This window comes from Camponotus vicinus, unplaced genomic scaffold (genome assembly GCF_025532165.1).
Source record: "Camponotus vicinus isolate PSW18456_S1 unplaced genomic scaffold, iyCamVici1.0 SCAF_6, whole genome shotgun sequence".
Classification (NCBI taxonomy): Eukaryota; Metazoa; Arthropoda; class Insecta; order Hymenoptera; family Formicidae; genus Camponotus; species Camponotus vicinus.
The window spans coordinates 3,240,263-3,268,151 of NW_028141978.1; the positions used below are offsets into that span (position 1 = coordinate 3,240,263).

The 27,889-nt window shown below is 36.9% G+C and overlaps 2 protein-coding genes across 14 annotated transcripts in view; one reads left to right on the forward strand and one right to left on the reverse strand.

The window, feature by feature from the left end:
* Nucleotides 1–24,763, forward strand: part of Wb (wing blister) — a 141,373-nt gene extending 116,610 nt beyond the window's left edge. For 3 of the 4 annotated variants that reach the window (XM_083101638.1, XM_083101640.1, XM_083101641.1), the window contains 30 exons: nucleotides 10,712–10,818; nucleotides 11,369–11,552; nucleotides 11,922–12,277; nucleotides 12,658–12,855; nucleotides 12,987–13,157; nucleotides 13,316–13,479; nucleotides 13,700–13,834; nucleotides 14,012–14,267; nucleotides 14,734–14,905; nucleotides 15,084–15,305; nucleotides 15,507–15,760; nucleotides 15,878–15,989; nucleotides 16,072–16,216; nucleotides 16,362–16,674; nucleotides 16,821–16,981; nucleotides 17,116–17,254; nucleotides 17,757–17,994; nucleotides 18,102–18,275; nucleotides 18,380–18,546; nucleotides 18,733–18,891; nucleotides 19,009–19,157; nucleotides 19,334–19,621; nucleotides 19,776–19,944; nucleotides 20,042–20,461; nucleotides 20,634–20,816; nucleotides 20,975–21,309; nucleotides 21,512–21,818; nucleotides 21,972–22,410; nucleotides 22,720–23,088; nucleotides 23,189–24,763. In XM_083101638.1, the coding sequence (XP_082957764.1) occupies nucleotides 10,712–10,818; nucleotides 11,369–11,552; nucleotides 11,922–12,277; nucleotides 12,658–12,855; nucleotides 12,987–13,157; nucleotides 13,316–13,479; nucleotides 13,700–13,834; nucleotides 14,012–14,267; nucleotides 14,734–14,905; nucleotides 15,084–15,305; nucleotides 15,507–15,760; nucleotides 15,878–15,989; nucleotides 16,072–16,216; nucleotides 16,362–16,674; nucleotides 16,821–16,981; nucleotides 17,116–17,254; nucleotides 17,757–17,994; nucleotides 18,102–18,275; nucleotides 18,380–18,546; nucleotides 18,733–18,891; nucleotides 19,009–19,157; nucleotides 19,334–19,621; nucleotides 19,776–19,944; nucleotides 20,042–20,461; nucleotides 20,634–20,816; nucleotides 20,975–21,309; nucleotides 21,512–21,818; nucleotides 21,972–22,410; nucleotides 22,720–23,088; nucleotides 23,189–23,331 (6,629 nt within the window). In that variant the 3' untranslated portion in view covers nucleotides 23,332–24,763. The remainder of the gene's footprint in view (nucleotides 1–10,711; nucleotides 10,819–11,368; nucleotides 11,553–11,921; nucleotides 12,278–12,657; nucleotides 12,856–12,986; nucleotides 13,158–13,315; nucleotides 13,480–13,699; nucleotides 13,835–14,011; nucleotides 14,268–14,733; nucleotides 14,906–15,083; nucleotides 15,306–15,506; nucleotides 15,761–15,877; nucleotides 15,990–16,071; nucleotides 16,217–16,361; nucleotides 16,675–16,820; nucleotides 16,982–17,115; nucleotides 17,255–17,756; nucleotides 17,995–18,101; nucleotides 18,276–18,379; nucleotides 18,547–18,732; nucleotides 18,892–19,008; nucleotides 19,158–19,333; nucleotides 19,622–19,775; nucleotides 19,945–20,041; nucleotides 20,462–20,633; nucleotides 20,817–20,974; nucleotides 21,310–21,511; nucleotides 21,819–21,971; nucleotides 22,411–22,719; nucleotides 23,089–23,188) is intronic. The other variant, XM_083101639.1, reaches the window with a different exon arrangement.
* Nucleotides 23,920–27,889, reverse strand: part of Patronin (calmodulin-regulated spectrin-associated protein patronin) — a 56,826-nt gene continuing 52,856 nt past the window's right edge. For all 10 annotated transcript variants that reach the window (XM_083101645.1, XM_083101652.1, XM_083101650.1 and 7 more), the window contains one exon: nucleotides 23,920–27,877. In XM_083101645.1, coding sequence (XP_082957771.1) covers nucleotides 27,733–27,877 — 145 coding nt within the window. In that variant the 3' untranslated portion in view covers nucleotides 23,920–27,732. The remainder of the gene's footprint in view (nucleotides 27,878–27,889) is intronic.

The window sequence follows — 27,889 nt, forward strand, 5'->3', positions numbered from 1 at the left end:
GCACAAATGGTTTCGTGTATTTTTACATTATCCGGCAGTTTATCATCATACCGAGAGAATTAGCCTCGTACGTGCTGGTAGGATCGATGGATCGAATTTACCACGCGATATCTCGCATGTTGCACGCGTAGATCGCGCGCAATAACTTATGCAGCGTACGTTACTTCGGCCCGGGTCGGAATCACCGAGGATCCATACATCACCTTAATGCTGTCGCTACGATGGCTCGTAAATCACGGCGATCCACCCACGCGGCGATTGGATCGATAAGAAATCTCCGCGAGAGTGGTAGACGAATCGGAAACATGGCTTCCTAGTCGTGTCGTCGAAAATAATAATAGCGTCCCGAGATTTCTGACAACGTTTCCATGTATTTGGCTCGAATGTCTCGTTTGAAATTTTAATGTCAAATTTATTCCGATGAGGGGAAATGTTTCTACACATTTATGTGATTCTTTTTACTTCCATAGGGCAATAATTTTTTTTTATTTTTAATGATCTCTGTCTCGCTACAAAATCGCTCGCTTATCTATTTTATTAGCTATCAACTCCCGGTATATCGTCAATATACCGTGGTCAAATGATACTGGGCCGTTCCCGGCTTCCATCGCGTAACATTACACACAAACATTTGCGCAATCGTATTATGTAAACCGACTATTTGAAAGTTATTCGTAGTATATTTTTTCAAGGCGCGCGCTCTGAAGAGACTCGAGAGAGCGAGTCTGGACCATCGAGATCACCGATTCGAGATGGCCCATCGAGTAAGTTGATTTTTTTTTCTCTTCCACTCGGAACTCGTGTTTGCGTCACAAACGTTTAGACTCCCTCACGTCGAAAGACGCGCTATCAAAAACAAATTTTCGGCACCCTCGCCCGCCGAGCTGGACCAAAATAGAAGAATTCTCTGTTTGATCATCGAACACGCGTAAACATCTGCCAGTATAACTCGAGGTGAAGTGGCGATGGAACTCTCGCAGATAGAAGGCGTATCGTATATAAATTAATTCATCGACGCGATAAAAAATCACTCACCGTTTGTAGCGATTTTTGAAATACAGCTCTCGAATGATCAGTCGGTTTATTAAGCGCTAAAAATGTATTTTATACAACAACACAAATAAAAATTATAACGCTTTCACTTATTTTTTATTTCCATATATATGATTTGATATTATTTACATTTGTTTTCCTCGAGATTTGTTTCAAATTATGTTTAATTAAATATTTTAGCCATTAAATTTAGAACATTTTCTTTACATTCATTGCATCAACACATTCCATGCATTGTTTATTACATTCTGTTACTACAAATTATAATTTTAATTGAGCGACAAATATTTATAAAATTTATACGTGTAATAAAATTTAGACGTATAATTTAAACGTGGGTAATAAAATTGTTGAAAGGCTTCTCTTTATTTCTATTGCCACATTCACATACATGCAATCCAAGAATTGCACACTTTGTCCGTCATATCATTGGTTGTAATCACTGTATTCCTCATGTCGAATGTATATAATTTCACCGACCGTGCATCCTGTGAACGTGTTTTTGCGAAAGAATCGTATTTGCTTACTCTAACGAAGACATATATCCGACACGCTTGTTGCTTTTACTTTCGTGACAACTTCCGCAAATCTTCCAGATCGCCAATCATGCTATGCAGATGAAAGATTGCGACACGTGAGGCTGATTCGAGATACTCCAAGATATCCAGCAGCAAGAAAGAATTGCGTCCAGCAATCGATGTTTCGCTTTTAGCGTATCCGAGAAGTGCTTTTGACATCGAGATAGAGTCGGTTCGCGACGGATTGCTCGTCAATAATTAACGCTTTTAGCGGCGACCGCGATGTACACCGGTAGCGCGAATTGGCAAAAGAAGAGAGGAGTCCTGCCGTGAGGAGATCGATTAGTGGGTGGCTGGCTGGCTCGAGAAGAAGGAGAATAAAGACAGGGGAGCATAAGCGTTGAAATTGCCATGAAATTATCTGCCAGTTAACCGCGGGCTCGTTTTACGGGCCGATATCCTCTCGATGAGAGGCCGATACACGCTTCCCGAGCTTCTCGGGTTTCAGCATGTAATGCACGCGAGATCCATGTCGACGTTTCCTTTACGTAACTAGCAAATTGCGAGCCCATTCCAGGAATGCGATACATTTTCTTAACGTCGATCGACGATTCGAAAATGGCGGCAAAAGGATAGAATTTTGATCGCAAGCTGTATGATCGATAATTCTTATTTTAATTTACTCAAGAAGCATCCTTGATGTAAGGAACATCGAATAAAATATTCTATATATCTTGAAAAAAAAAAAAGAATTTTAACACTTATAAAAAATGTGAAAAAACTCTTGGAGCGTTTCTTGAGGGATGCAGAAGTAAACAATTTGACTAAACAAGTACCGGAGTTTTCACGAGGAAGAACCTTGAAAGGTGGTAAATCATGAGGAGGATCGCTTGGGTAAATAAATGGCACTCCAGAACGGCACGAGGGATTTTATCGGCGGCGCCAAAGGAGTTCAAGTGGATGGATTTAGGTCGAGAAGGTATCTTCTCCGTCGAGGAATAAACATTCGTGCGGCACACAAAGAATACGCTTGTGATATTTCAAGATGAATATAATCTCGCGAATATATATATCCTGACACTTGATTATTATATCGAAATCCGCATAATAACATCGCGCATTATATTTTAATTTTATACGTGGGAATGTATACAATACGTAATATTTTGGGGCTAAAATATGACGAAACTGGAATACACTATTATATATCGTGGACTATCTAATCGACGAGATGAGGTGAGATATTGAATGAAATAATTGCCGATGATCAGCTGACGTAATCCAAGATACATCATTAATTATACGATATACAATCTCCTCGCGTTGTAATCGATCAATCTATAAAGCGCATAAATATACAACCGTGCTGATGTGACACGAAAAACTATGCCAATCATCAGTATGCGATGCCTCATAAATCATTCAGCCACGTTGCTACGCTATCAAACCGATTATCCCGCCGTGTCTTCATCATATCCCTCGGCATCCTCTAAAGCGTGCCATCATTATTTTTCTCTGTATACATTTATTACGGACGATTTAACCGAGTCTTTCAATCATGTTGCTTTCATAAGCGCGTTGCTATGATTTTTTCTCTCAGCTATGATTACGTCATTCGTCGATCTCGCGAATTCCTTGGTGTAGAGTCCGTGGTTCCTATCGATTTCCGCAGAATCGTGCAACGTACGAACCCGACGAATAACCTCGAGATCTCTGGCGTTCCAAGATCGCCATATATACGGCAGCCGGTTTTATACGCGTCTTAAGCGTCGCCCTGCGGTGCGCGTTTTCAGGCATTTTAAACGCGCACCGCGCGTTTATGGAGTCGAACGCGCGTAATTTTGCCCAATCGGGACGGTAATTTCGCGCAGTGGGATATCTTTACGAGTCGCGAGGCAACGTAACGACAGCCAGAAAAGAGGTCCCCGCGCGATCGAACCCCTGCGCTCGTTTCTCGGCAAGCGACTCTCGCGAAGATGCTCGAAACGAGACGTTCGATGACTCTCTCTCTCTCGACGCTGACGGAAATATTCAAATGACAAATATGACGTTTCTGCGCTTTTTTCCCTCTTCCCTTTTTCGCTTCTTCCCTTTTTCGCGCTTTCGACAATGGACGCGTTCATAAAGTGCAATGCTTAAAGGCCGCTTCGCCTTTTTCGCACGATGACGTTTCATTTGCCTCACGCATCGGTCACATTTTGCAACATAATCAATTCGATTGTGTTATACAATCATAAGAATTATAAATGTCTGCCAAATGTATTCGCGAAAAAAATGAAATGCATATTTTTTGTTTCTCTTTTCGGGATGAATATAAAATTTGCAAGAGATTTCTTTAAATTATTATAGAAGCGAAGTACTTATTTTTATAATAACTTAAGAGTTTTGAATACGATAAAATATAAAGGGAGCATTTTAAAATATTGACAAGATTTCTCTTGATTTATCATAGCGAACAATATATTGCATGAGTTAAAAGATTGCGCCACATATATTCATGAATAAAATTTGCATAGCGAGCATGAAATAGATTCCGGATAAGCTTACCAGATAAAGTCGGCTGGACTTTAGAGAACGTCAAAGTTTAAGCGCCGCTTTACGATGGATTAATATTTATCTGCGGAAATTTTCTTGCAACAGAATATTTTTACGCAAACTTGCTTATTATCGTCACAACGAAGACATAACGAAGCTCATAATGTTAGATGCGGTTAATGATTAATATCAATAATGACTGCGATGGAAGGAATTTAATGAATACATCTTGGCAACGTGTCGCAATCGCGATGATAATTGTGTAATTACATCCTACAACGATCATCGAGGGTGATAAACGGCATTTTTCACCGAATCCATGACATTTTCACGTCACAGCGACTTTAATTTAAACCTAGAAAATATTTCTATCGCGTCGTATCCTTATTAAATACGATGATGTTAAAATTGTGATTAATTTCTAAGAATCTAAGAATGTCGATGAGGTGCTATGAAGAAAATTCTGTACGAAAAGTGAATGCTAGATTTGTCACAGACTGTACAGAGAAAAAGGACATTCTTGTTTTGAAAATATATTTAGTTTTAACATGGAAATCTTGAAATGAGATTATATTGCGTTAATTAAAGAAAAATATAATCGCTTGAATAATTGCTTATTTGAATGAAGCCATTTTATATAGTTCAATCAAGAAAAATATATTCTTATGATTTAAGATTTAATTTTCTTGAGTGGAAAAGACACAATGTTAGATAGAAAATAACATTTTTAAATCAAAGATTATAATTTTCTTAAAGTAGAATTAAATAATTATATATTCTTGAGGTGACAATTACAATATTAAAATAAGACTATAATATTGTTAAAATTTAAAATTATTAAATTCTTCCAAGAAGATTATAAATTGTTGCGTATATATACGAAACAATGAACGCGTTAGTTTAAGTATATAAGTTTTGATTTGACACTTATTTTTTTTTCTGTGTGCTGATGCTGGCACCGAGTATATTTTACTTTGCTGCAGGTAAAGATCCCTCTGCACGATTTGAGGTGAAAATTGGTCAAAGTTCGAGTTTTCTCGTTTTCGGCTTCATATATTTACTCGGCGTATTTTCTTACGCGAATCGGTTAAAAAAGGCGGCTAAGCCGATTCTGCAGTAAAAACGCCTTTTACAACATCGTCGACGTCAAGACACGCTTTCAGCGAGTGCAGTAAAATCGCCGTGAGCAATGTACAAACAGCTACTTAAATTCTAAAGCAGATTTACCGTCGATCACCGTAAAGATTGCCCCGATTTGCATAAGAAGTGACGTTTAAAACGGGCGCGCTCTGTTGCCTGGCATTTCTGGCCGAACGTAATTGCGCCTGTCCACAATATACAAGTATAAAACATGATTCTTGATGCACGTATGCTTTTAGACGCGCAATATTATTGCGATTCTTATCGTCTTCCCTATAAAATTGCATTTCACTTACGTAGCACTCTAGACTGTAATTACGTTAAATATTTCTAAAGATGAATGTAAATTTTGACTCTTGACGTGTAAACATTTAATAATACGTGATATTTCATGTAAGTTATATTTTATTTCGAAGAGAAGAAACTTTTGGCAAGCTTCAAACATCACTGCACATAAATTTACAGATGCAGAGACTGCATAGAATAATTTGATATTGCATTCTCTTAATTTAATAAATTCGTACAACTCTCGCATAAATTAATATTATATTTATTATTATATGAAAAAATTATTGTAATATTCCTATTACATAATTTTCTCTTAGATAGTTTGATACAGATTCGCAACCTGGATAAAAAGTTGGTCCATTATAAAATAAAATAGTAACGTTTCTTCGAGATTGCAACCCTCTCGTCTTTTTAAAATCTTGCTATTCAAACTCGCGACAATCAACTTAATTGGATATTGATCACGAAAAAATAAATCTCGCGAGATAAATACAAACAGGTACTAAAATGGCGTTTATTATGGATCACCGCATAAACTTCTCCGATTTGCATGACAAGTATCCCAATAAGAGCAACATCGACACGCGAACCAAACGCGGCAAGTTGACAAGCGAGACTTGTTCGCTATGACATTATCGTATTTGTTCGCGGCAAAATTACAGCAGGCTGCGCCTTGAACGTGTAAAATAAGGACCGCTAAAATTTTGTTTCGCGTCAAACGAGGACATTTATATCCTTATTGAAAGAAACAGAGCGTATTTAATAATTAAGATATAACGGCAATTAAAGGAGGATGCTCCGGTTGATTGTGGTCAATATCATCGAGCGAGAAGATTATGGAAAAATCGATTCCGCTTCAATTTAATTAAGCCATAAGAATTTATTTTTAATCACGCACGATTGAATACTCCGTTATAAAATTGGAGCTTTGGGGAAATAATAAGTATTATATTTTGGTTTTTCCTGTGTGCTTTTAAAACTCATTTCACGTAATATATAAGTTGATAGTGTGTTTAAAAATTATATAAATTAAATTTTGATTAAAAAATAAATTATATGTTTATATAAATTCTTATTTTAATTAAAAAATAAATTATTGCTTTTTATTGCTTCAAATTGAAGTGGACTCGATTTTTCCACAATCTTCTCATCCGATGAGATATTGGCTTTAAATTTCTTGGACTTTATTTAGAATTTATGATTTCAGCTCTGGCCATCAATCTCGGGATTTCAATCAATCAGTTATTTGTATTCTATGCGTTAGATTTTTTCGTTCGCGTGGGATTTCGCGATAATTTAAAAACACGTTTCTCGCGTTCGCGAATCGGCAAAGCGATCTTTAACAAACGCGTCTCTGACAAGCGGACGGTGATAGCGTGCAATTTATCGGCCAATAAATCGGCAACTCCGGTCAAGTACCGTTTACTGCTACCTTTAAAATGGCCTGACGAGACGCGGTCGTAGCTCAAAGAAAGAGCGCTCGAACGATTTGTTTACAAATGACGAGATTATAGACCCGATCGCATCGCTCATTATTAATTTCTGCGCAATCATACTCGTGCCTTCTGCCTCTCGTTGCGCACTTTGCGAGATACAGAAAGCATGCGAATTGTTTCCTTTAAAGAGCTATAAAAGTTTTACATAAAGATTAGTTTTTTTATAAAAGAAAAGAAAACTCTGCATTCTATTTTTCAGATTTTTGTTTACATTCGATTTTACAAAATTAGACACGCTGTAGAAACTCTTTGTGTTAAAATTGTGATATCTCTTTTTAATAAGGAAAAGAAAAAATTTATCTGATAACGATTCAAATAATTTAAATATATTAAGCATAAATTAAATATATAATTTGATATATAAAAATTGGCATATATAATTTGATTACCGATGTCACACCGTCAATGCATCGAATTAACAACGCTAATATGTTTGCATCGCCAGACACGTGTACTAAATATAATTCTCCAATTGTGAACCTTAAGAACCGGATAAATTTACTCTCCGATCTCTTCCCCGTGATTTCATTCTTGAATCGCGGGCAGGATCGAGCCGACGTTAAGACTCTCGAATCGGTTCGTTATAATTAATAAACCTCGGTGCGCGCGACTTAAAGAACGACGCGTATTTGTCACGATTAGCGATCGCACGCAGGCACGATTTTATGCAACGCCGCTTTTGTACAACGAGAACGCGGACGCTTATTCATCCGCGAATTCATATGCGATTCTCCGAATGCCTGGCTGGATTAGAGTCGCGGGATCATTATTTATGCGCGCGATAACCACGTTGCCTGAATTAATCATATGTCGCGCCGCCGCTATATTTGCCCTAACGAGCCTTTAATCCTCTCCCCCCTCTCCCCATAAGTGCGATTCTGTTTCTATTATACGCGGAAATCTCACTTCCGTCCCATATCACGCGGAGATCGCATCTTCGCGTCCCGGTTCGTCGCAAAAAGATTTATTTTTTAGATTTTTTTAACGAGAGACAAGATAGGAAATTGATAAAGTAGCGAGAAAATAATTTCATATATCGTACAATATTTAATATATGATGACAAAATGTAATTGTCATGATACAAGAAATATCTATGAGAAACGTCACTCGCGGAATTTTTTTAGATAGCTATTAAATTATAAGATAATTAAATTAAAAGATAAATCAAGATAATTAAAACAAACAAGATAAACGCAAAGAACAACTTGTACAGTCGCTTGATTAAAGCGGCTCGTTAGTTACTACTTATATTTTTTCCAAATTTACGATATGAGAGTCTCTTGAATGACACATGTGTAATATAACTCGCGCAAAATTAATACGTGCCATGTATGTGACAGCTCCGATTGCACGTTCGCGGAAAATACTTAACACATCATTAGATGACATAAATCTGCGGCGCACGATAATTATTCAAGTGGCATCCTGGTCGCTATTCTCGAAGTGAGAATCGGTACGTTGGCGGAGATAATTTTGCGCGGATAATAACGTCGGTGCTCGTTAAACTAACATGTTAAAGCGAGCCCACGATGCGAAGAGATGCATTATAATTAGACTGGCACTGTCGCGCCTCGTTTTCGCATCCAGGAATGCTGAAATTTTCATATCAGATAACCGAGCGACCGATGTCATATAATGTAGCTGATTTAAATTTTTATATCGTACATATATACGGCTTATGCGAAGAAATACGAAATGCCTCTTTCGTATGTGTATTACACGCGAATAATTATACAAGTATTAACAGAGGCAACACTAAAATTTAATCAGATACCGTTCGATTTTTAAGCTCTTGTATGGATAACATCGATGTTATTATATTATTCCTGTTTGCATCTCGAAATGCATTCTAGACATCGTCGACAGAGTGCTTGGTGCCTCTTTTGTCGTAAAGATTAATTGATAAGACGGTCGTAATTCGCAACTTACGCTATGCAGCATAATATGCTGGATCACTATGTATATTTCCTAATTATCGGTTTGTTAATTGATCCTTAAAATTGTTGAAATGCTTAACTAATTATTTCTTACGAGGAAACGTGAATCAATGAAGTATCATACGCTATGAAAATTATTATAACATGAGGCACTTATATGTTCCTTATGATGCCGACAGCAATTAACAATTCTTGATACATCCATTTTGACAAATTTTTGTAGATCTCACATTTCCATCATTAATCATAATTATCTACTAATCATTTTACGTCTCTCAAAAATATAAAGAATAACTTGTATAAACTACTCTATAAAAGAATTTAAGAGTTCATATGTAATTTTATCTTTCATACACTTGCACAATGAATTCTTCTTTCGTTTAAAATTTAATTTAACACCTAACAATTGAAACTTTTGATTGAATCGGGTCTAGTGATTGACGTATTATTAATTCGCAAAGCTACATCGCATTATATATTCTCTGCATAATGCAATTGTTTCGATGATGTAAGAGCTATTATATACATAATCTCTCACATAATATCCCGCGTGACATGATTGATCGAAATGAATTGACGTGCACCAGAGGAACACACATCGCGAGACAATATTATTCATTTGCCTCGGATGTTTACGTTATATGTCATACGTTGTGCAATTGACTTGCGCAATAAGATTGACATAATCCTTAATCAAACGTATGAAGATTAATAGCACTTGTAATTTCTCAAAGCAATTGTTTTTTTAAGGACATCTGGACGAGAGTGCAAATGAAAAATGAATTTTAAAAATACGTACAAACTCCAATAATTGTACCCCTCACATCGGTTATCTCGATTTTGCATTAATATGCGATAATCACGCACAAATGTCACTCATTCAGTCGAATCGCGTGTAAACACGCGATTACGTCACCGAATCAATTCTCGCGTAATCCCTTTGTAAGGGCTGTCGTTAATCGGGGAATCGACTGCGCGACGACGACCGTGATACTCTCTCGATGCGGGATCATGCATAATTTATAATTTCCGACTGTCGTCGTCTGCGGCATTTGAATACAATGCCGGCGCTCGCGGCCGACGACGCTTAGCATCGCTAATTGCAAAATCCGCTCGACGCCGCGGCAAATGTCGCCGCTCGCACGTGACCGAGCCTGATGACAGAGAGTCGGCGTCCACGTGCGACCGCGAACCCATCGCGACGCAAAGCGATGCCCCGAAAGAATTTCGCGCCGCGCGAATCGATTAGGGACGATAGGCACAGACGTTCGTAAAAGCGCAATTAACGCGAAAGCGAGGAATGGGATGCCTGTGTGAATTATTAATGAGACCGCTGTCGGCGCTTGTCGGCGCCTGTCTCGACGATGTCTTTAATTACGGCTCTCGTCGCTTCGGAAATTGCTTCTTTTTTAGCATTTCCTTTTCGTTGAATATTTAAATTTGTTGGAATGGATATAAATTATACAAGTTATTCGCAATAATCGTCAACATTTGAATGGAAATAATTATATAATTATATTATATAATTATATTAAATATTTTGAGGATGATATTATTAGTTTCCGGAGAGGAATCATTTTTCCTGGATGAAGATTCTGGACTTTGATATATTATAATCAGATTTTTTTTAATAGGTATTAATTAGAAATATGTATTTGAAATGAATGGATTGTTCCCTAAAGAAGAAAAAACAGAAAAGATTGATTATTATTTTTAACAGGTAATATTTTTTTATGATTGCAGGATGTGGCTGCAATAACTTGGGCTCCGCAAGCTCAGCCTGCGACATCGTGTCCGGGCAATGTCAGTGCAAACCGCAAGTTATCGGCAGGCAGTGCGATGAATGCAAGGTAATTTTCCACTTGCGGATCGCTTTGCACGTTTAAATAAACTATATGTAATGTTATAAGATTCAGGTCAAAGAAAGAAGAGAGAGAAAATCAAATTAGTAATATTGGAGGCCGATTAAGATAAACTCGGTGATCTGTAACGTAGCTTACATTATCTAGACAGGTATCTAGACTAGTAGCGAAGACAAATGCATCGCTTTTCATAATGCAACTGTGTCGGAGTATCGGAAAAAATTCATTGATCTATGATGGAGTATCGCCAGATACAATCGTACATGATATGTAGATGGTATTATTCGTATCATTATCGGAATCAGTGAACAAGTCAAATCGCGTAATCGATAGATCCTTTGCAACAATTATGCGACAATATATAACATTGATTACATTTTAACTTATAATTATAATCAAAAATAATTCTCTTCTTTAAGTTGATTACATTTTATAAATAAAAAAACGCAGCTTTTATAATAAATTAATTATTTGTGACGATCCTTGCGACTCGAAAGGACCTATTCTTAATCAATATACCGAATAATGATTCATTTAGATTGGTTATTGGGGTCTGGCAACGGGGGTGGGTTGCACGGCTTGCGGCTGCGATTCCATGGGATCCTACAACGCCTCCTGTCACAGCGACACAGGACAATGTTATTGTAAGCCGGGTGTAAGTGGTTCGCGTTGTGACAATTGTCTTCCTGGATATTACGGATTTTCATCGAACGGCTGTCAATGTAAGTCGCGTTATTTTCTCAAAGTAATATTCATTTAATTAACATAGTAACTTTTATTCAAAGTTTCTCCTTTAAATTACACACAAATTTAACATAAATAATATATTTTTTTAAAACTTAAATTTGACGAATAAGCTGATTATTTTCACGTGTTCCTGAGATACAATTCGCAGAATTGACAAGGATAGTCTCTCTTTTATTTTTTTATATTTAATAAAATATATCAGCACAAATTAGATCAACTAGAAATTTGACAAATAAAACATCTCACACTTTCCTGATTCTGAGATATAAAGCTGTTTCCCTCCTTCCGTAAAATCTCGACGTATCACGAGAGGATCAAACGAAAGAGTCCCGATTCCTTTACAGTGTGCGACTCGTGCGTACGACCCGGTCACGTGTGCGATCCCGACACCGGTCGCTGCGTGTGTCCCCGTCTGACCTATGGCGAACACTGTGACCGGTGTAGACCCGGCGCTTGGGACCTGGTGCCACAGGTCGGCTGCAGACCCTGCGCGTGCACATTGGGCGCCACGCGATCCCAATGCGATCATCAGGGTCAGTGTCCCTGCAGGATCGGTTACGACGGCCTCAGGTGCGAGAGATGTGCCAGAGGTTACTACGGTTACCCGAGGTGTCGTCCTTGCGGCTGCAACATCGCCGGCACGACGCAGTGTCGGGATGGTGTCTGCGAGTGCGACGACAAGGGCCAGTGTCCTTGCAAGGTGAGACCGAGAGAGAAAATTTCATCAGTACATATACTCCTGGACAAAATTAACGAAATTTTTTTTTCACTTTTTTTTTAAAAGCTGATATTTAAATTTTAACGAAAAATTTTAAAGAAAAAGTGAAAAAAAATTATGCGTTAATTTTGTGCAGGAATATATATAAAACCTCGTGAAATTAAGAGAAAGCAAATTTAAAAAAAAGTGATAGAATAAGAAAATGTTAAATAATTGGAGAATAATTCCCCCGAGAATATGAAATATGTTTGAAATTGGTATATCATTCCTGATTTTTTTGCTTTAATAAAAATTAATTATTTAGATTATCAAGGATTAGAAAAGAAATATTAATTCATTGGCCGAAATATATAATTTTCAAGGAACTGGTCGTTGGAAGACAGTGCAATCAATGCAAAGAAGGCACGTTCGGTCTTGCGATGGACAACGCCAGAGGATGTACCGAGTGCTTTTGCTTCGGAAGAAGCACACTGTGTCAACAAGCTGGACTCAGTTGGGGTCAACGCAGATTGACACATCCTCGCGTTCTTTACATCAATGAGACAGTCAGCGATGTAACAGTAGGTTTTAATTGTTAAAAGTTTAAAAATTGGAAAATATCAAAATATTTAAATATTAAAAGTATAAAAATTGTTAAATATTATTAAATAATATTCAATGTGTATTCATTTATCGCGTGGTTAACAAATAGATAATGGGCTTTGGCTCCACAACCGTACTGCCACCAGTAAACGGAGGCTTGAACGTGACAAACGGTCTCTCTGTAATTCCTGGATCCGATGGTGACGTTACATTGCCTCCACATCTTTACTATAATTATCCCTTATACTGGAGATTGCCGGATTCTTTCCTAGGCGATAAGGTAATTTTTTTTCTCTTCTAAGCATTGTGTCTTCATAAAGCAATTCGCGAAATACGCTTCATCTATTCGCTGGTTTTATAAATATTTTGAGAAAATATGTGATTTCTTGTTTTACTGAACTATTTAAAACATTAGACGATGTATTCACATGCTTCAAGGTTGTCTCTTATGGAGGATTCCTGCGCTTTAAGACCTCAACGGAAGGTGGGATATCTCTGAGATCGAATCTTCGATATCCTATTGTGCAGTTGCAAGGCAATAACAAGATTGTCTTGGAGTATTATCTACATCTACCAGTGAACGATAATCGTTATGAAGTCAGGTATTTGGCATTTGTGAAATAATATATAATATAATTAATTTTGAACATAGAAATATATATTATCGAATGCAAATTAATTTAATCATTATATGAATATATCATGTTATATAACTTCTTTTACAAGATTTCTAACTAACTCTTAACTTCTATGAGTCTTTCAATTCTTAATTTCTTTTGTTGCAAAATATAATGAGCACATTTATACCTAATAATATTTTAGATTCCACGAGTCATTGTGGCAATTACAAAACAGGCCGGATTACAAAGTTTCCAGGGAGTTACTAATGGTTGCATTACAAAATCTTCAGTACATCCTTGTAAAAGCTTCGGACAATGGCGAATTTACAAAAACCACGTATGTAATTAAAGAAATAAATATATCAGAAATAAAATAAATTACAATATGTTTTTTTGCAATATTATTTAATAAATTTCGGTAATAGAAATATGAAAATAAAAATCCTAGTATACAATGAAAAGATAAAGATTTTTAACGATAACCTTTCATTCACTTTACTTCTGTGTCGTGCAGACTCTTGGAAGCATCTCTCGACGCCGCCGTTTTGACGCCCACGCACTCGCCACCGTTGGCGATTGGCGTAGAGATTTGCCAGTGCCCGACGGAATACAACGGCACATCCTGCCAGGATCCCAGCATCGGCTTTTACAGATGGTACAAGAACACCACTGCCACGTCCACCATCGTGATTGATCTTGTCGGACAAGCCAGGCGCTGCCAGTGCAACGGAAGATCCGACGTGTGCGACAGGGAGACGGGATATTGCTTGGTAAGCATTACTTTAACATTTTCCAACAAGTGTACGTTATTCATGGAGATGATAGCGCGACAGGAAGTGTGCTAAGAGACAAGTGTACAAGGATATGAGTTGGAGGTACAAGATAAATTTCTTACTGAGGCGTCTTTGAATCTGCATCGTCTGTAGGCTTATATTCTTTTCAGAATAATTGCATAAGCGTTATTTACGTGTAATTAATATAATTAAATTACTTTTATAAGTTCACATTTTACACGTTTTTATACAGATAGATCTCTTCTCTATTTTTATAATAAAATTTAAAAGAAATCGATATTATTTAATACTGTAAATGATTTTTTCGTAGTTATTATATGTGAAAATATATAACTAAATGTTATAAATTCTACATAGATAAGCTTTGAGTAATTTTTTATATAATAATAAATAAATCATGAAATATATTAATATTAATATTCAAAACTTTATTGCATTGTAGAATTGCCAGGAAAATACGGTTGGCGCATATTGCAACGTTTGCGCTGACAGTTTCTACGGTCATCCGGAATTCGGAGGCTGCAAGCCATGTCCGTGCCCACAGGTCGACAAAAGATTTTCGAGTACTTGCGTAATTCGTGCGAACAATGAACCCATTTGTCACTGCAAGCCAGGTATGTGAGCAAGGATATAAAAAATAATAGAAAGAAAAATATTAATTTATCTTAATATTATCTTAAATCTTAAAAGGGCGAATCTATCGAAAATGTTTGATACTTTCAATTTTAAGATTCTCGATCTTATCTACGAGTTTACTATTTTTCTATTTTCTCTATACGTTATTCGCCGCAGGTTACATCGGTAGAAAATGCGAACGTTGCGCCTATGGCTATTATGGCTCTCCTGATCTTCCGGAAGGCAAGTGCGTTCCGTGTGGTTGCAACTTAGCAGGAAGTTTGAGCGACACCTGCGACAGCGAGACAGGACAGTGCAAATGCAAGCCCGGCTCTACGGGCAGGGATTGTTCCCAGTGCACGGCGTATCGTCACGTTTATATAAATGACGTTTGCACTTGTAAGTCTATTCACTGATAGATCTTGTCACATTAAATGAATAAGCTTTATAAATCTAGAAACGAAATGTGAGTTATATAAAATTTTTGTTGACGTGTTGTTTATTTTATTAATTTTTGATTGTGATAATGTAAATGTTGTAAATAGATGTTTATCGTTTTATTATATTATGCTATATTGAATGTGTGTGTGTCGCGTTTAGCATGCGATGACAATTGCACGGGAATTTTGCTCGATACTGTCGCAACGTTATCCAACGAATTGGCTACGGGAACGAGTCACATAGCAGACGGATATATTCCACCTCCGTGGGAAGAATTGACATATATCGATTCCATTGTTACCGGACATTTCAAAGAACTGGAACTACGAAATCGTCTACAGCAAAGAATGAAGACTGTACCTTGGCATGGATATAAGAAACTTGCTGAAGATGTTGAAGTTATGTTAAGAAACGTATGTAATTATAATATTATTAAATGTGTAATATTGTAATGATGTGACTCAAGAAGAACGAATTATGTGATTTTTTCTTATAAATTGTTACATATCTTTTTGCGTTTCATTTTGCAGATGAGCAAGTGTGCGAAATATGCCGATACCTTGAAGCTCAAGAGTGGTGACTTGAAAAATAATATTTTCACCGGAAAAATCATGCTTAATAATTTAAAAAAAGACCTAGAAGGTATTACAATTTGTTTTAATTACTGAAAAATTGCGTCGTAACATAAATACTACTTTTAACGACATTTCTTTCGATTTTTCAGATACGATTTCGGAACTCAATCAATATAGTAATGATAATAGGAGAATAGAAATCAAGAAAGCTTTAAAAGCAGGGAAGATGATCTTAAATCATCTGAAATCTGTCAATATAGCCCAGAGAACCATGGAGGTGGAAAATTTTCTCGAGTAAGTGTATTATCTTTTTTAATTAAATAGAAAATTTTAATAAATATGGAACGGAAATTATTAATAAAGAGAGAAAAGAACTTTTTCATCAATTTTCTCATAAATTGATATAACATAGATATAAATCTTTTTGTATTTTAATTAGTGGTGTCACCAAGTACGTGGCATGGTTGAACTCTCTTTACGACGCGACTGAACCTTTGTCAGCCGCTCAGGACGACGCAAAAGATTACGAGATAAAGTTGAATGACATGAGAACAGTTGTAGAAAGTACTATGGAAACGCTGTTTAGCTACGACGGCTTGTATAACCATATCAATAAGACATTCGTCGAGACTAAAAATCAATGTGCTCGTATCGAAACGTTGCACGACGGAACGAACGAATCGATATCCGACGGAAAGAAACTCATCGACGAAGCTCTCGGTTTACTCGTCGACGCGGGGAACAACATTCAAGTACGCAGATATTTTCATTTTAAAAATAATTAATAACAAAACGATATAGTTATAAAAGGGAAAAATTAATGCACCGAAAGAAGCGTATATGATAATAAGCATTTGTATTTTTAATCCCTCGATATGTTTTGTCATGCGATTTCTAGGATCAATCGGACTGGCGAGACAAATTGGCGAACTCGACGGAGGAACTCACTATGAAAGAGGAACACCAGTATCAACTGAATTACGAGTATGCTAAGAAATATGTAGCGCCGGCGGTGCAGCATGCAAAGAATCTGTCAAACTACGTCGACCAGTATGTCAGGTAAGATCGCGTCCCATAGTATCATTATTCGATCGATAATTGCGTCGCATTAAACTCAAAATATCATTATTGCGGCGATAGCGAATAAAGCAACGCATCAACGATTCGATAAAGTCCAACTTTCTGTCGAGTAGCCTCTTTGCCGAGACACGAAACATCGCGGCGAGCCCTCTAAAAGCCAGTCAGGCTTACAAGAACATCGTTGACGGTCTGCAAACGGCAAAAGTTACCGCAATGACAGCCAAGGAAATCATCGAGGAAGTGTATGACAAGGTAAAAAATGATAGTCTGATTTTTTTTAATCTAAAGTTTTATCAGGTATTTCTTTCATTTTTATCGATCAGTCATATTTTCTCGATTTAAGCTAATATACAATATTGAGAAATCTTTTTTTTTTTTATAGAATTATATAATAAAATTAAATTTGTATTATATTTTGATGATTGGAATGATGTTTAGTATTTAATTAATTAATTATCGCATCACTTCTTATCGCGTGAAACAAAATTCGAGGAAATACAATTGCTAGATTTGCAGTAATGGAAACATTAGGTTTTATTAAAAGACAAATAAAATTAAACTTATAACTAATTAAATTTTAGATAAAATACCGTAGGATAAAAATTGTTATTTTAGAAGAACTTAAATTGTGCTAAAGAATGATAATTTTATTAGTTATATTTTTCTTCTTTTAACTTCTAATTTTCTATTTCTAATCACATGATAATAAAATCTTGAGGGTTGGCTATAAATGTAATATAGATGTTTTCTCAAGGCTTTTCCCCCTTTGGGACAGAAATCGTTACTGAACGATGCCAAGGAAGTATTAGCTAAATCTTCGCAGCAGTGGAAAACAGCGAAAGAGCATAGTAAACTCATCAAGAACGCAAACGTTGACTTGGAGACTCACAAGCAAGCTGTGCTGATATTGAAGGATACATTGAACAACACTGGCATAAACGATAATGAGATAAATGTGAAATTGCGAGAGCTGCAAAGCAATAGCAAGAAATGTAAGTCTGTATCTTACAATCTGTTTAATAATGTTAAAAATGACAAGCTATTTATCGAATAAAGAAAATTTTAGATAATAATGTATTAATAAATATTGTTTTATTAGTGCATGAGGATCTATTGGATATCTTGGAAGAGAATAGTAAAGTTGCGAAGTCTGTAAGTGATACGCAACGACTGATTGACGATTACACACAAGGCATCGCCGATAGACTGAAGCCGAAATTGCAAGATTTAAAACGCGAAGGCGATTCAAAGATTAGCTTCGCCAGCGAAAAATGTAATGTTTTGGTCGACTTAATTCATACTTGGCTAATTAAATAATTCCGGATATTTGTATAAAGATTTGATAAAGATCGTATCATGGAAATATATGAATTTTAGTGTCAGAAGCGATGGGCAATATTAAGGCAACTGACGCGAAACTGATAAGTCTGTCCAACGCTGCGATGAAGCGAAAAGCCGTTTTCGATAAGTGGAACGATACCTTAGCCACGAAACTGCAGAATCTTAAAGATAAAATCGCAGAGGCCCGAAACACCGCCGATGGGGTAATCATAATTCACTTGCTTGAATATCTTGATACAAATTAAAATAAGATCGATTCTGTAAATTATATTTATAAATTATATGTAAACTATATTTATATATTAATATTGATTGCCAGATGCTTGCGCGAATCTTAGATTTTGCTAATTCTTAATTAATAAAATATTAGAATAATGTATCGCTTTTAGATTCGCGTTTCTCTGAGATCGGTGGAGGGTAAGGAATGCATCCGTTCGTACAGACCGGCGATGCTGCAACCTTCGGCAACGACATCGATCGTGATGACGTTTGCGCTTCCAACCGCGCGTAAGGAAGGTTCTCTGTTTTACTTGCCCAGTGGAGTTAATGTACGTGTCATAATAACACAATATTGATCTGTCAATTCAAATAAGATGAAATATAAATGAATATTATAATATAATGTATGTAAAATTTCGAAGATTTTTTATTTTTATTTTCTACAGGACGATTTCATCGCTCTAGAAATAGTTGACAGAAGAGTGCGATTCCTGTGGAATGTCGGTGGCGGTACTGGTATCCTGACGCATCCTGAAATTCTCGAAAGCGGCGATTTGCAGAATGACAGATTTTGGTATCGCATTGAGGCTGAAAGGCAAGTTACAATTATTTGGCATTGTAAGGATTAGTTTACGGATCGTTAAGTGGTACTTTACAATATTAATTTCGAATAATCAAATAATCAAAATATATAAAGTATAATAAAGTATATAAAGTATAATAAATAATAAAGTAATCAAATTCGAATAATCAAATGTTTGACAATCTCAGAACTCGACACACAGGCAAGCTGAGCGTGCATAAGCAAACGTCGACATCCGGAAAGTATCTCCCCGTCATTAATTCGACCAACTCCGAGTACGGTCGTTTCGACGTTCTACCTACAGATCGAGTGTGGATAGGAGGTATTCCCAAATCGCAGAGAAGGCCGATCGAATTGATGGCTAGCAACGGACTTCCGGGCTGTATTCATCAGGTGATCCTCGACGGAAGACATATCGGTCTCTGGAATTTCATTACAACTGCGCCAGATAAGGCTTGCAAAGCTTGCGTGGAAGGGTAATTCGCTATGAAAGCTATTGATTTAATTCCTCTTTGATATTTTCATATATATTTAATATTATGTTATTGACATTTTCTTTTACACACGCAAAGATAAATAATTTTCAATAATTTACTTATATATGTAAAATATATATTATCTGTTTTATAGAGTGGAAGATGCCAGAGATGATGTAGCTTACAGTTTTAACGGCGAGGGATACGCCGTGAGAAACAGAGTCTCATCTGGTCCGTATAATAAATATATGTTTGGGGTCTCAATCAATTTTCGGACATACGATGAAAATGCATTGCTATTTTTAGCCATCAACAAAGATAATGTATGAATGTATTTAAATTTGTCAATTTACATATACATAACGCAATATATAATCCAATGTTTTAATTTTGACAACTATTTATATTTATTATAAGCAGAATCAGCACATCATGATCTTCCTGCGAGAAGGCAGGGTGATCCTCCATGTCGGCTATGGTGGAAATGTCAGTATGGAAATGTCCTCGACGTACAAGTATAACACCGGCAATTGGACAAAAGTGGATGCTTTCCGGCAGTATCAGGTTCGCAAGAACATTGAAAAGTGCAGTCTGAGTATCGGCGGCCATAACGACCAGCGAATCGGTGCACCCACGCCGCAACCCAAGAAGGAAGACATTCCGGACTTGGCACAAGCCAAATATTATATTGGCGGACTACCGCCGAGCTTCCGCGCCGAGAAGCTGATGTTGCCTTCGCAGGTGTCATTCCTCGGATGCATGTCTAATATCATAGTTCAAGAGGGCTACGACCCGATGGCCGAACAGTATTATGGAGTAGAGCCTAGTTGTAGTAATAAGGTGAGTTATCTTTCATCCTGCGTGATAATCAAGCCAAATTTTCGTCCAAGATACATAAAATGAGTTCATTTCTATTTGTACTTCTTTAAAAGATGTTTTCATTATATAATTAAATGTAAACTGATTTTATTTTGTCAACGAATTTATGTTTCTATATGTTTCTCTAACGCAGCCGTTAAGAATCGTTGGATTTTACGGAGATGGATATCTCGAACATGACTCATTCACTTTTCGAAAAATTCACTCCGTACTAAGCTTCTCCTTCAGGACCATGCAGGAAACAGCTATGCTACTTCTCTCCACGTTTGAAGGTCGCGAAGACAAATTGAGCGATAATCTCAATCAAGAAGCAAAAGTAAGGCCTTATTATTATGTCAATACCATTTGGTTTTTTATTATAAAAAAAATTAAATTTCGAATAGTAAATTAAAGTTTAGAGTAAAATTCTATTTGCAACAAGATTTCGTACATTACAGAATTTACATACAAGGAAACGTTTCTGATTTTTTTCAGAGAGATGGTTATTACTCTGTTTGCATACTCAATGGACAAGTACAAGTTCGCTTGAATGCCAGCAAAGGTGAGCTGGTTCTCCAATCGAACAACACTTTCAACGATGGAAAGTATCATTCAGTCACCATCATAAAGAAGAGGAAAGAGATAGAGTTGAGAATCGATGACGCGTATCAGACCGCAGGAAAATTACCTAGCGGCATCGCAATCAAAGCTCCCGATTCAAACGGAGGACTTTTCTTTGGTGGACTACCGGCTCTCATTAATAACACTAAGATGGTCGCTACAAATACACCTCTGTACGGTGCTATTAGAGATGCGATTTTCAACGACGAGTAAGTCAGAAAATTAAATCCAATTAAATTTGTGCAATTATTTAGAAGATAATGAAAAAATCGTTGAAATCTCGATGCGATTATGATAAACAAGATTTTTCTTGACTATTACGTTTGATTATAAAATTATTACTTTACTTTATTGTAGTGTTTTAAAAATAATATGTGTATTATATGATTGATTTTTAATTGTTCGATTCAGAATCATTCGATTCGATGATGCCGTTAATTTCGATCACGCCTTAATCGGTCGTTCGGGACCGAATATAGGAAAAGATACGCCGAGTTACGCGCCCTCGGCATCATTGTCCCGAGGAATGTCCACGCAACCGGAAGGATGTCAGAAGGTGCCTTATTACTCACTTGAACCAGGCGCTCTGAAATTTGGCGACAAGTCGCACAGTCACACGCAGCTTTATCTCACCTTTAAAAAATTTTGGCAGACAAAATACACGCTAGAATTCGACTTCAGGACATACTACCCCAACGGGTTGCTCTTCATCACTCCGGTAAGAAAGTCAAATTATATGTAATCATTAATTAATTTGATTTAAAACTGAATTTATATTTAATAAATTTTATCAAAGTACACCATTTATGAGAGTACTTCTTATTTTTTGTTTAATTTAGTCCTTATAGTCATTATAATATACATCTTATAGGGTGTGAAGTTAAGACATTATTTAATGATGGTCATCCGAGACGGGCAGCTTCTTTTGTTGCTAAAGACCAAACAAAGAAAGGAGATGTTGCTCAAGACGCCATTTAATGATGGCAATTGGCATCACGTCGTCATCAATCATGATGAGAGAAGACTCACTCTGCTGGTGGACACCCAAACACCGCGTGTCCTCAAAATACCGAAGAAGATAGCTTTAACACCCATGATGTATATCGGTGGTCTTCCGGAAAGCGGAACGCCCATTCCAGAGCAAGTAGTCGTCAAACTGGAAACTCTAAAGGGTTGTATCAGAGGCTTGAAAATCAACGGAACCGTCTACGACATGGTAGGCTCCAACAGCAGAGCCTTCAATGTCGGCCAGTGCTTCCCGAGCGTTGAAAGCGGGGCATATTTCCAGGACGAGGCGTACGCCGTTTATCGTGAGTCGTAAAATCATTGATAAATATAATAGAATGTAACGATGGAAGTTATTAAAGAACGAATATACATATCTTGGCTGTGGAAGGAAAAAGACAACCTAATCCGGACATACCATATTGCTATTATTTTAAATTTGATCTTTAAAATGTGACATCTTAATATTGCTACACAAGAAATTGAATATAACATGTGAATTAATAACTCACACATGAATATATAAATTAAAATTGTATTCTCTTATATCGAAGAAATGAAAAATACGAATTCTCTTCTTGAGTCTTTGTAAAACTGACTGCATATTCTTTTAGAGAACAACTTCGAGCTGGGCGCCGTACTCGAACTTCAACTGGAATTCAGAACGTCGGAACTGTCCGGGGTGTTGCTGTCCATTAGCGCGCCCGGTGGCTCGCCCTCTCTGTCCTTGGAACTCAACAACGGCCGAGTGATCATGTCGGGTGATCTGGGCGACCATAATCCGTTGTACGTAGAACAACGATTCGCCAGCCCATACGCGATCTGCGACAATCGATGGCACAGAATCCAAGCCGTGTACAACGATGAGGAGCTGGCGCTCAAGGTGGATGAGTTGGATCAGAAATATGGTCTGCCTACGAACGTCAATTATCATTTCATGGGTTCCACCGCCTCCGGTCCGTTATATATCGGCGGTATACCAGGTAAATAATTATCGACTACGTATAGCACTCAATCACACATTTAATACATACCTATCCAATAGACCTGTATGATAAATGAATATCGATTCGTTGCTTCCAGCATCAGCTGAGAAAGGTTCGTTGATAACGCGGGACCACTTCAACGGGTGCATCAGGAATGTGATGATAGGAGGGGAGAGACGAGACTGGACGGACATGGCCGAGCTGCACAACATTCATCTGAGCTCGTGCCCGGTTCAATGATAGCGAAACGCGAAGAGAGAGACAATTGCTTCGACGATCAGCATTTTTTTACAATTCCAAAGACTGTTCGAGGAATTCGCGGTCGCACCGGAATTAACGTGCCATATATTCGCAGACGATGATTTCTGTAAGACCTTAGACTTTAACAAAGCCAAAAGATGCTAATCGTTTCGTTAGGCTAAAGATCGTAACTTAAAGGCTAGAAAAGAAAAGAAAGAGACCGTACGGGTCGGTCTCGCGATAAATATAAATGATGGCACGAACGAGCAATTTCGTCGCAAATACGTGCGCGTGCGAAACGCATAGACATTTACGCGCAAATAGCAAGAAAAACCACTGCCATATAGTTTAATTACTCGTCGCAAACAATTTGTGTACATCAGTATTTAAAAGCTATTATTTATTATTGTTAACGTAGATCCAATCTCGTGATCTCGTGATCGTAGCGTCAACGATAGAGCAAAACGCGAATTATACGTTTTATACTTTTATAGCGAATAATAGACTATGGAGCTCGATATGTATGTACATTGTGGGAGATCGATTTTAGATCTAAAGATTTCGAAGAGAAAGGAAAACGTACAAGTGTCCTGTAAAAAGAGAAGTGTCCTTTAATCACACGCACACAGAGCGAGAGATAACCTTCGAAGAATATTTTTAATATTTAATGACATTCTCTCTCGATACACCCACACATTCTCTCGTTGAACTGTAATATATTATACATATGCAAAAAATAAAATTAACAAATGGCGCATCTGCTGTTATGTATAAAATATATATACACAACAAGAGAACTACGGCTGTGTCATTTTGATTTATCCGCACTTTTGTTCTAAAAAATCTCTATAGACTTTTCGGGAGTCATGACGCAGCTTTATAGAAAACCTTGGACAATTTCATCTTTCTTTCAAAACAAAGATTAAGTTCAAAATTAAGCACTAAAAGAATTAAGCTTAAAAAGAGAGAGAGAGAGAAAGATGATAAAACCTTATGTTTTATAGTCGTTGATGAGTACTTTTTGTTATAATGAATTTGTATTTACAGATATTTTATGTAAAAGAAAATCGAAATTTCTCAAAACATGCTGTTTATGTTTAAATTATAATTAAGATCAGCCCTACCTTCCTTCGCGGAAGAGTAAAAAGTCTATTACACGACACACGCACATACACACAAGTGGGTTATTAAATTTTATTGATGACATTCGCTGCGAAGAGATATTAACAGTAAATTATGACCCAAATCTTACATGATATACTGAATAAATATACATATCATCGAGTAGGTAGGTATACGTTTCGTTTTTTTATATGTATATAAAAACATAATATATTTACAGACACGCGCGTGTGTGACGCGGATATAGAGAACTGATTCGCCTTGACGTGTTGAAATTTTGCGACAATAAAAATCGGCAATTATATATATATGTATATTACGTAACGATAATTGTTATTATTATTAGTAAGCGCGATTAAACCGCGGCGTACAATTTCCGTGCCGCAATTTTCGCAATTGTCTGTGCCTTCCTTTCCGTTTTCCTTTCATCTATCGTTCATCTCCTTTTAATCTTTTAGTTATCACATCTGTCTCTACCGCCACGTTTTTCCCCATCAGCTCACTAATAACATCTATTTTTCGAAAAATATAAATATCAAGCATAAGCGACCATCATCGAGAAATTCCTCGTATAACGTCGTATAACTTTTTAATCAATCCCATCTCCATAAACCATTATTCTCGTTGGCTCTTAAAGATTAGTGACTATTTATATATATATTTATCGCAATCTGTTCCTCCATCCCTTCCTTTCTATTTTCCCTCCTCAAACGCATCATTATTATAGACTTACCGCAATTTACACTCCATCTCAAAAAGACCTCATTCTTTTTCTTCTTTTATGGCGCGTACCTCACGTTCGATATTGTCAGGTCGGACTGTTTCTGAATCTAAGATTCTCTATCTGATAACTCTCTCTTTCTCTCTTCATAATATTCGGGTAGATTTACAATAGACAGGAATATAAGAGCAGTGAACTTCTCTTTCGGATTACTGTAATCTCGACGGAGTTTTAATCTCATAAATCCCTCGTTATACACGTGGTTAAAAGGCGGGACGAGTAAAGCCAGATTGACTGACATCCCATACGAATTGAAAATACATATTTTTCAACATCGGAATTCGATATGTCGCGTATTTGTGTCCTTAATAATCCTGTATACGTTTTGTGTTACGCCATCGCAGAATATGGAGGGTCTACCTATACTCGGACCTGTTCGGCTGAGTCGAAGACTTATCGTACAAAATGATCAGAGAACAATATTTGGATAGACTCCGTCCAAGATGGACGGAGAACCGGAGGGAAAATAATCGTACAAAAACGAGATAGACCCCCGATATTGTCGTATAAAATGTCTACTTTAAGTCTACCTATCCCTAATTCCCTCTCCTCTCATGTTTCTACAACAACGTGACAATAAAAGAAACATAGATATCCGATTCGAAAGATCCATTCAGCGAGAATAGGAAGCCGATGCCAGTCCTATGCGAAAGGCGAACGTCGAATTTATATGGCACAATAAATATAGTAGAGTTCTTCCGATAAATTAACATCCTCCACATACACGCAATTCTGTTCGCTCGGACTGACTAAAGTTTCGCTGAGAGATGGCGGGATACCCATGAGAAAATTCAATACAAGTTTGAGGCTGTCAATTCGTTAAATATCTTTACGCACTTAGTCCAATGTTACAATGTTCATAACATAAGGCTTCATGTTTTTTTTTTACTTTAGAGGAAAGCAGAATATTGACTCATGAGATAATAAACTTTCGCGGGGATCGTGAGGCTTCATTCGAAAAAGTACAGTTCTATCGATAAAATTCTTAACACGACGAGCCACATCTTCCACCTTCCTCTTACAAGACGATAAAGAACACGATCGAAGCGCAACTTGGGAAAACAAACGTTTCTTCCCCCCGCAGCCCTTTCGCGAGGCAATGATATATTTATGCAAAAACATCCATCTTTTATACACAATGATAACTACCTAATCTTCCGACGAAACGCATCATTCGCTTTGGCGTAAATTAATACGTGCCTTGCACAGCGTTTGTCTCTCGCAGAAACGATAATGTCGCAAAGATCTTTACAAGGAAACAGATTCATATGCAACATGCGTTCGCGGTTGATTGTTGAAGGCTGGTTTTATATTTTGCTTTTCGCTAATTAAGCAATAAACTTACACGAGCTATCCTTCGTTTCATCGCAAAGTATCCTTTCTCGCAAAAAAAAAAGGCAAGAGGAGAGATGCCATAAGAATCGCGCTACGCATTACAATTGTCAACAGTCGCGAGAAAATCGCATAGAGAAATACGCAACATGAGAAATCATTAATTCAATCATCTTCCATTCGTCTGAGTACTTTGTCGATGTGTATCTCAATTAGTAAAATATAACAAACGAGTATCAAAAAAACAATATTTCCCGATTAAAAAAAGATGTTACACGTATATAAATATAAAAAAAAGAAATGAAATTTTTCAGGTAGAAATGCATCGCGATGGACTGTTGTAGAGAGCGCGAAAAAGTAAGGATGAAGTCAACGATTTAATGATAATAATATTTGCGTAAAATTAATGATTCCTCATATTACGTTTCAATTTTATCTTATACTCTTTAAAAAGTTTCAAACGCTTTAGAGAATAATCGTTCAATAATTTAGACTCCTAGTTTAAATGAATAATGAAAAAAAAAACCTGTACGAATCAATCACATTATGCACATGCATACATTATACACATACACACAACACACATGCACGCAAGAATAGGTGCCATCCTCTCTCTCGCTTTACTTCACAGAATAAATTTAGAAATCGCTTAAAAAAAAAACTTCTATGCAAATATTCAGTACAGTCGCACGTCCACGCAGTCGCAACACGGCGATTTACACGATTACAAGACGGTTATACATGTCAAGTTAGTCCGCAAAATCGGAAGAAGGGATATTTAAAGGGGTATATTGTATACAACACAAATCATTCTTATATAAGTAGATACTGATAAATCTTTATGACACAGTGATTGATGCTGACGCTCTCAATGAAAGATAGAAAACGCAGGAAAAAAAAACGAAACAGTTTTCTTAATAACAATGCTTTTCCCTTTCCTTCTCTTTTTCGGAAACGACGTGCAATCGTCACGAGAGGACGGATTGCGCGCCGATGTGATAATTTCTTTATCGGGGTCAGCACCGATCAATTGTCTTTATAAAATTGACTAAGAAACGCAATGTATTCGCATTAATTTAATATGGGCTGTATTAAAATAGTAACTATATGAACAACAGAGGGCACGGTAGCGTAATGTTAAGTGTGTGACACTTGTGTATGTAAAACTATATGACGAGCGGTATGTCCTTCTTGTTCGGTAAGTTCACCTTTTTCCCTTGCCAGAGACTGTTGTGTATCGTAAAGGCATCTATGGTCACTGTCAGATGCTTCGTGTGAACTTGCGAAAAACATTTTCCGCTGGAATTATATCTAAAAAAAAAG